This window comes from Equus caballus, chromosome 10 (genome assembly GCF_041296265.1).
Source record: "Equus caballus isolate H_3958 breed thoroughbred chromosome 10, TB-T2T, whole genome shotgun sequence".
Taxonomy (NCBI): domain Eukaryota; kingdom Metazoa; phylum Chordata; class Mammalia; order Perissodactyla; family Equidae; genus Equus; species Equus caballus.
The window spans coordinates 8,724,192-8,733,359 of record NC_091693.1 but is presented as its reverse complement, the minus strand read 5'-3'; the positions used below and the strand labels follow the sequence as shown (position 1 = coordinate 8,733,359).

Genomic DNA, 9,168 nt, shown 5'->3' with positions numbered 1-9,168 from the left:
GGCTGCTGGGAAAGAACATTTGTCCAGACAGCCTCACAGTGCCCACTAACGGCTGAAAATCACAGACTCTTCAGGGAGCAATCCCAACCTGGCGCAATAGTCACATGTCACATAAATGAATGAAGCTAAACATTTTTAAAATGCTCATTATACTGTGGCAATACAAATGAAACACTGAAAATAATTTAAATATCCACCAGTATGAGAATGAGTAAATAACCATGGTTTCTTTTTACTATGAAACAATATGCAGTTTAAAAGAAAAACAGAAATATTTCTATGTACCAAAATGGAAAAATTCCCAAGAGATAATGTTAACTAAGCAAACCAAGTACAAAACAATATACGTAATTTATGTAAGCAAAACCAAACTACCTATTTATACTCTTTTTTATACTCTTTTTATACTCTCTTACTTTTTATACTCTTAAATGAGTATATACTCTTAAATGAGTTTTATACTCTTAAAATGAGTAAGATCAATGCTAAAAAATGTACACAACAGTAACAATCACTTAGAAAATGTAATAATCACAATATAAACCATTATAAAAATAAATAAAACCTTAGAATAAAGCCTCAGAATAGATCTAACAAGAATTGTGGAAGATCTATATGAATAAAAGTATAAAATTTTACTGAAGGACATAAAAGACCTGAGTTAAAGGAAACGGATACCATAACTCTGGAGGGGTAGATTTAGTATGAAGATGTCAATTCTTTCTAAAATAATCTATAAATTCTAGACCATCTCAATCAGAATCCCAGCATCATTTCTTTAATAGAATTTGCCTAGCTCATTCTAATATTCATTTGGAAAACAAAGTGAACCAGAAGAGTCAGAAAAGTTTTGGGAGATAATTGCATATTGGAAGGACTTGCCATACCAGCAGTCAGATATTCCACAAAGCTTCAGCGTGGTGCTGGGACAGTAACAGACAAGCTTAGAAGACGGTGGGAAGTGAGGACCCTTCAGTAACTGGTGTTAGGGCAACTGTTTATCCACCTAGGAAAAAACAGTTACGTCTCTACTTCACACCGTACCCCAAAATAAACGCCAAGGGAAATTTAAAAGGCAAAACTATAATAGAATTAGAAGAAAGTAAAGACGTTTTTGTTTTAGTGGAAGGATGAGAATACCTTTGCATATAAGAAAATCCAGAAACCATAAAGGAAGAGACTGACAAATGTAACTGCAAAAACTGAATATTTTAAAAGTCCAAAGACACCATCCCCTCCACCCAGGATGTGTACAGATTGAACCCCCTGGGGCCAATTTCACTCCAGTCCAGGGGAGAAGAGACTGGGGACCACCATCCACTCAGACCCCTGCAGGGAGAGGGTGCACCTCGTAGAGATTGGGAAACCTGAGCAGGCAAAGGTTTGCTGCCAGGAATGATACTACCTGACGTTGCCACATCTCCCAGTTACACAGAGAAACTGTCCGAGAAAGAATGTGATCAGGGACCTGAAAGGCCCTTGGTTCCCGTAGCAACATCTCAGTGTCCTGAGACGTACAGGCTTCCTTCCCAGGGCCTTTTGTCGTTGGGAGGGCCCGCCCCTGCAGGTCACTCACAGGTCCGCGGCCCAGCCTCCCAGGCCTCGGATAGCTCCTTTGTTGTTGGGAGGGCCAGCTCTTGTCAGTCGCTTACGCCCAGCGGTACCTCCCGTCAGGCCTCCCATTGGCCCCTGCTGGGCTTAGGGAGGCTTTTCTTCAAGCCTTTGTCGATCCAGCCCGAGGAGCGCTTGTCTGTCAATTACAGTCCTTTCCCCGTCCTCTTGTCACTCAAAGCCACCGCCTACATGCATGCACCGCACGGACAAATCAACACAACTGCCCAGATCAGAACCGCGCCAAGAGCCATAATCTGCATCGCTCGCGCCAGGTGGCTCGGGCCAGACCAAAACTTCCTAAAGGCTGCATGTGTCTGACGTCTCTAAGAGCTGAAAAAAACATCGCCAGCCCCACTCTTCACGTCCTTGAGAAGGGGCGCCCCTCCGGCCCGGACCCGTTGAGGGAATTGGTACACTTGGACGGACCCCAAATACAAAGTGGCAAGTGCCTAATATCACACAGTCATTGACCCCACAGAATCTCCACCACTGACGCACACATCCTGATTGATGACCCCACAGGTCCTGCCTTCACAGGTAGACTTCTCATTGATTCCACAGACATCCCATCACTGACACCGCAGATTCTCCCATCCCTGACTCCCATCTCTCACTCCACAGACCTATTAATAAGGGGACACATTCGTAGGAGACTGTGTGGATGGTTTTACAGATCCATTTAATGTACGTGTGTGCTGAAGAACCGGCTTAGGTAGATTTTAACACCTTGGTAGCCAATGCAATTTCTCTGCCTTTTCTTTTTCTTTTTTCTTACTGTGGTAGCATCTTTCAAGACCTCATCCCAGTAAGTATGGATTACAGTTTATTTATGCCTGTCCCGTATTGAATCTTTGTCATACATGTTTATTTTTAATCATAGAAGTCACAATTCTTATAATTCAGGGACATTAAAGACTCATAAGAATGACTGGGTTTTTATCTGTTCTTGGCTTCTGCAGATCACAAAGGTCTTTTATTTGTATCAGATCACTAAATATATATTTTGTTTCCGGAAACATTCTGATGAAAATCTTAGGAGTAAAATGCTTTGGGAACTAATGGCAAAACTCCAGTGAGATGTTGTTTCAGAAATTATGGTAGAATAAAATGGGTTTAGAGCATCTGAAATGACAGGAACTAAATCTTGATTTCTCGGTCAAGTGCAAAAATGTGGACTTTGGAGGAAATATTACATAAAAATACACACAGACATTGTTATTTCTTTTATATAACAGTTTTGTTGAGATATAATTCACATACCATACAATTCACCCATTGAAAGTGTAAAATTAAATGGTTTTTAATATATTCAGAGTCGTGCAAACATCACCACAGTCAATTTCAGAACGTTTTCATTACTCTTAAAGAAATCCCATATCCTTTAGCAGTCACCCTTCTATTTGCCCCCAACTCCCCCTCCCCTGCAACCACTAATCTTTCTGTCTCTATCTATTGGTCTACTCTGGACATTTCATATAAATGAAATCACATGATATGTGGTCTTTTGTGACCGGCTTCTTTTACTAATGAAATCATTAGCATAATGTTTCCAAGGTTTATTCATGTTATAGCATGTATCAATACTTCATTCCTTTTTATTGCTGTGTAGTATCCAATTATATGGATAAACCACATTTTACTTATCTGTGCTCTGCTGGTGAGCATTGGGTTGTTTCCACTTTGGAGCTATTATGAATGCAAAGAACATTCATGTACAAGTTTCTGTGTAGACATATGGTTTCATTTCTCTTGAGTATTTACCTGAGTGGGATTGCTGAGCCACTATTTCTCTCTCTTTTTTTTTTTTCTGGGAAAGATTCGCCTTGAGCTAACATCTGTTGCCAATCTTACTCTTTTTATGCAAGCGGCTGCCACAGCACGACTACTGACAGACCAGTGGTGTGCTTCTGTGCTGGGGAGCTGAACCTGGGCCCCTGAAGCAGAACCCACCGAACTGTAACGGCTAAGCCATGACTTCTTGAGGCACCCATTTTCTGGGGCAAGCAGTTTGATTTCGGCACCTTAGAAGGCACTGAGGTGGATAAACTGGGATGTGGGTCTGTCAGTCCCTAGTGCTGGCAGGGGATGTGACCTGCATTTAATCTTACATGTGTGGAGGGGGCACTGTACGTACAATAAACCTAAGGGGGTTTATTGATTGATTTTGAAATTCTGCCTAATATTGTAAAGAAGACAGAAATGTTTGGATTCAAATACAGGAAAAATATATTCGGGTTAAAATTCTCAGTTTTCATCAGTTTGTAATGTGGGGTTCTACAGTGAACAATGGCAAGACTTTTATGCATATTTTCTGCATAATACCGTTCTTGTATTTGGGGAACAGTTGCGGAGTGGAAGGATGTGGCTCTGAACTCTATGAACTCACTGAAGGGGCCCGTGGGTCCCTGGGGAACCCAACAAAAAAATGCAAGAGGGCCATAGAAATTTTGAAACGAAAATTTTAAAATGTTCTCTTCAGAGAGAATTCCAGATCCCCACACAAAATGGAGTTTGCTGAAATTAAACCAGTGGGTCGCGGTTGCCTGTAAGCCTAGCGCTGCTCTTGGAACTGAGGCAGACGGTACAACGTTGAAATACCTGCAAACCCTGCGACTTCACTGACAAGTCACTTGAATTAAACCCAAGGCCCTGCTGCCTGCCCGCTCTGTGCTCCGATTGTTGGTTAGAAACGTGCCGCTCGCCCCCGAGCGCGGTTTTGCAAAGAAGGGCGGGCCCTCCACCGAAAGCGTATGTTTGAATTCAAGTATTAATGTCTCCCCTGTCCATTTCCTTTACTTTATTAATTATGATTACCTCATTGATAATGAGACCGGCTGTGTGGAAAGTCGGGTCTCGGTGTAGACAAGGTCGTAACACATGGACAAGGCCGGAAGGTCTCCAAGGCCCGGTACAAATCTCCGAGATGCAGCCAACCGCGCGAAAAGCGACTGCAAAGTCCGACGCAGGCGCGCAGCCGTTCTCTTGCCGCGACCCGCAAAAACCAGTTTATTATTGTTTGTAGGCGGGTCGGCCGCAAACGCTTCTTATTGGCCAATGTGAGAAACGGCCCCCTCCCTTACGCATCTATTGGCTAAGAGCTCTGTCCCTATTTGAGGATCGTCCTTCTTCCCTCCCCCCTCTGCGTTGCCTGGAAACGGAGTCCTGCCTATCAACAGCTGCTCGTGTTTTCCATTGGCCACCTTCTCCGGAAGCCCGCCCCCACACGAAGCCTCCGGCGAACCGCGGGCGGGCAGAGGCGGTCCGGGCAGCGAGCGCTCGGCGTCGCTCTGCAGCTTGGTATTGTCCTGGCGAGAGTCCTCCAGGACTGTCGGGCGCGGCTGGCACCTCGGTCCTCGCGACGGCGGGAACCGGGACTCGGGCTCTGAACCCGAGTGGTGACCGAGGAGCCGGGCCCGGCTCTCCCGGTTGCACGCGGCTGGGTGGACGCCCGCGCGGGGCTCATGCGCGCGGGTTCCCGACTCCGACCCGCGGGGGGTCGGTACTGAAGGTCAAAACCGGGACTTTTCAGCCTATCCAGGCAAAACGCCCTTTTATTTTTTCCGCAGATGTATTTTACAGAACGCCCTGCGAGAGGGGTTGACCGACGGGTTCAGGTTTATGAAATAAAATAAATTACTGGTTTAGGCTGTGTTAGTAATAGTATTGAGCCCCAAGCTTTTTAAAATCCCTTTCGTGCCCGCCTGTATTATTTAGTGGAATGTCTGAGATAAGGACAGTCGGTTATAGTGGCTTTGGAATTTTTTTTCGTTGTTAAGACCAATTTTTAGTCTTGGTTCTAACAACTTCTCATGCTTCGTAAAATGTTATTTGAGAAATTGCTGTGAAAGGCGCAGCAAGTTACTTTGAATTTTTTTTTTCTTTTAAAGGAAAGTAAGTTCCTGATTTTGATATATTAATTTTGGTTATAATTCCCAAATTCCTTTAAAATCTTATGTTTTGGCAGTTATATAGAGAGTGGCTTTTGTGAAAGGAACAGCCAGTTAAAGAGGTTTCGGGATTTTGTTTGAAAAATATAATCCTTGTTTTGACTCTTTTAATAACGGTAATAACTACCTTCCCAGTGCCTTTAAAATGTGATTTGGTGGATCTCTATCTTCACAGGATTTATTTCATAGGTTTGGATGAGAGACCTCATGTGGGCTTCAGGTCCTCATCTTCATGAGGTGAGGAGATTTGGGGGTTTATAAAGCAACCCCCACACTCTTCATGGCCTTTTCCTTAATTCTCAGCATCCCTGTACTCCTGACATTGTACCTAAAATTAAGCTAAGTTTTTGTTATGTGAGAGCCGTGGTAATATCCGGCATTAACCACTAATGTTTCCTCCTGATATTTCTCCACATCTTCATACTGAATCCTTTACTCAAATTGGTGTCCCCTTTTCTGGGTGTCTGGAAACCATGACTGGATATCTCTCTGACGTCCCTGCTGAGCTATCATTCTTTTCTTTCCTCTCTCTTGTCCAAACTTGAGTTAGTGAGTGTCAGCTGCTTCACGACCAGCCTTGACCCTGCTGACTCTCTCTAACTCATAGGTTCTTACTCCCAGCTCCATGGGCTATGAGTTCTTACTAACCCTCAGTTCCATGAGCCACCTTGTAGGGGTCCATGAGAAATTCCCATCTAAATTTTCATTTTTCTCTCACTGAAATGGAGTGTTTCCTTCCATCCTGAACGTAGGACCCCCCAGGGATGAGGCTTTGTTAGCAGTGGAGTCCAGAGCAGTTTTTATCTCATATTACAGCATCTCCAAATAGCCACTGTGGTTGTCATTGGTTCCCAATGACAGTTCTTAATGATGGCCTGCCACTCGATATTGGTACTAATGTGTTAAAGTGACTGTTTTAGGAACTATTACTGCATAAGAAATTAAGCAAAATTTTGTGGCTCAAGCAACCATTTTGTTATGCTCATGGATTCCGTAGGGTCAGGAATTCAGACAGGGCACAAACGTGGCCAGCTTATCTCTGTTCCACAATGCCTGTGGCCTCAGCAGGGAAGACGCAACAGCTAGAGGCTGGAACCATGTGGAGGCTCATTCCCTCGTGCCTGGTGCCTCGGCTGGGATGCGTGGAAGCCTGGACTCAGCTGCGCCAGTCCGGCAGGGTGCCTGCACGTGCCTTCTCCATATGGCCTTGGCTTCCCTGAGCACGGCAGTCTCAGGGTAGTCGGACTTACCTGGCACAGGGCTCCAAAGGGAAGTGTTGCAGTGATCAAGGGGAAGCTACTTCAGCCTTGTAAGTTACCGAGAATCCCTTCAACTGTACTCTACTCCGTTACAAACAACAAGTCCACTCAGGATGAAGGGGACAGAACATAGACTCCACCTCTCAGTGGGAGGAGTGTCAAGCAATGTGCAGCCTTTTTTTTTTTAAACTGCTACAGTGGCACATCTATTTATCAAACATTTTTAGAAATATTGGCGTGACTGCATTTCTGTGTTGTTTGAAATCCCATGCCTTTATTTCATGTATTTTATAGCAATATTCTGAGACGGGTTCAAGGACTGTCAGATGTAAAAAGGGTCTGAAACATAGAACTGGCTCAGGCCCCCTCCGGAGATTTGAGGTGCCCAGTTTCTGCCCTGGTTTATTGGTTAGCATAGGACTTTCTCATTTGTCTTGGACTCAGCAGTGTTTTAGAAATTGATCTTTTTTTGCTCTGATTTCTTTCTGTTTGTGCTTATCGTTTTCTCACCTCAGCAGAGGTTAGGAGCGTCTTTCCCAGCCCTGTTCTTCTGTCTTGGATGTATCTGAAGGCAAGTTGTAAGTCAGACTTGGGACTCATTTTGCTGGTTTTGCCAAGTGGCATTTTCTCTGACCGTTCATCACTTTAGAAGTGTGCTTACTTTCCTGAGTTTTCATTTTCTTCTATCATGTCTAGCTCACAGAGCAAATACCAACCAAAAAGAGTAACTTGAGGGATGTGGAGAGAGACTTTCTTTGCACTTTACTAAGTGAGGTTGATTTTTTGTCACTGAGCATCAGGCACAGGCCTGGGAGGCCAACAGCCTCATTCAAATCCCAGATCCAGCCTTTGTTTACCAGCTGTCTGACCTTGAACCCACAAGGGAACTTCTCTGTGCCTCTGATTCGTCGTGGGGAAAACGGTGGTATCCAGAGTGGCTGGCTGCCAGCTCACATTGATGACTCCGGGGCAGTGCCTGGCCTTCATCTGGTCCTTGCTGCTCCAGCCTTTGCCCTGTTAATTGAAGGAATGCTGCCATAACCACTTCCTGGAGGTATAGCTGGCATTTACTCCCCTAACAGTTTACAGAGAAGCCCTTTTATGTTTTCAGTCTCTTCCTCTGCTTTCTGTCCTTCCTGACCCACCTCACTCAGCGTGGTGTGATCTTAATTGTGTGCGTTTGCACAGGTGTAATTTTGGATTACATGTCTCCTCAAAGCCTGATTGCCGCCCCCGCCCCCCACCTCTACCAGGATGTGCAGTTTTCTCAGAACCCACTCCCAGCCCAGCCCAACTGCAGCTTTATTGTGTAAACATTTCATGGTGGGCATCCCTTCCTGACTGTGTGTGATAGTAAACTATCTTGGGTTACCGTGCTACACGTGTGTCACCTCCTGGTGTGCCGCCCCACTGGGGAAGCTCAGTGCTTCTCCATGCACAGCATACTGATTTTAGTTGAGACATCCAGTCTATATGGCACCTGCTGGTTTGTGTGTGACCCGATGTCATGGTGATAATAGAGATAATGACCCTAACTTTAAAATCCTTCACCTTGTGGCTAGGTAACTGGGAGATGGTATGTGTATTATAGCCTGTGTGTTAGTCTTAGTCACCTCTGATGGTTTTGTTAATTTTTACATAAACAATTGAGAACGTTTTAATAACTAGAGAAAATAGGGAAACCACTAATCACTCTGAAATCCTCCCATTTCTTGGTCTAGAATTGGGACTGGACCCCCAGCAGCGAGGAGCCTTGAAGGCTGGAGAGAAAGAGTAAGCAATCCCTTTCAGCTTCTCCGCTGTCTTTCTCCCCATTTTCTTCCCCTTTATTTTGTTCACTTCGTTTTAAGGGGTTATAATTGGCTTCTTCAGACCCCAGGATAGAAAATGACCCATCTGAAGACCTCAGGCTCCAGCCATTTCACAAGAGCTATCTGGTTTTGTTTGTATGTTTGTTTTATGATTTATGTTTGTTTGATTTATGATGCCAGGTTTCCATCATGGATCTCTCCTGAGGGAATATTCCAGATTTCCTGAGTCGTTTCCAGGTCGAGGTCCTGTATGCCTCTTCTGTTCTCAGGACCAGTTCCTGTCAGAGTGGGAAGACCTGATCTTGGATATTTGGTTTTGATCCTTTGTGAAAAGCTGTAAAGACAATTTTCCACCCCTAGCTGTAAAGAACTCTTGGTGGGAAATTATAATTCCTTTAGGGAGATTAAAATCTCATTTGGATTACCCTAAATCCGAGTTTTGGTTGTTAGAATTTTCTTTAATGTTCATGAGAAAGTATCTTATATTTCCCATGAAGATTCATTCTCCTTAGCAGTGAATTTTGAACTTTGTTTTCT

General features: G+C 44.3%; 1 protein-coding gene and 1 long non-coding RNA gene across 2 annotated transcripts in view; both read left to right on the top strand.

Moving 5' to 3' along the window:
- Window positions 1–9,168, top strand: part of LOC100052230 (zinc finger protein 850) — an 82,631-nt gene that overhangs the window by 49,524 nt on the left and 23,939 nt on the right. The window contains 1 exon segment of the mRNA XM_070225603.1: window positions 1,428–1,886. Within this exon segment, the coding sequence (XP_070081704.1) occupies window positions 1,428–1,886 (459 nt within the window).
- LOC138915901 (uncharacterized) lies at window positions 4,889–9,062 on the top strand. Its single transcript, XR_011422343.1, has 3 exons — window positions 4,889–7,874; window positions 8,542–8,593; window positions 8,812–9,062. It is a non-coding gene; the product is annotated as an uncharacterized lncRNA (long non-coding RNA).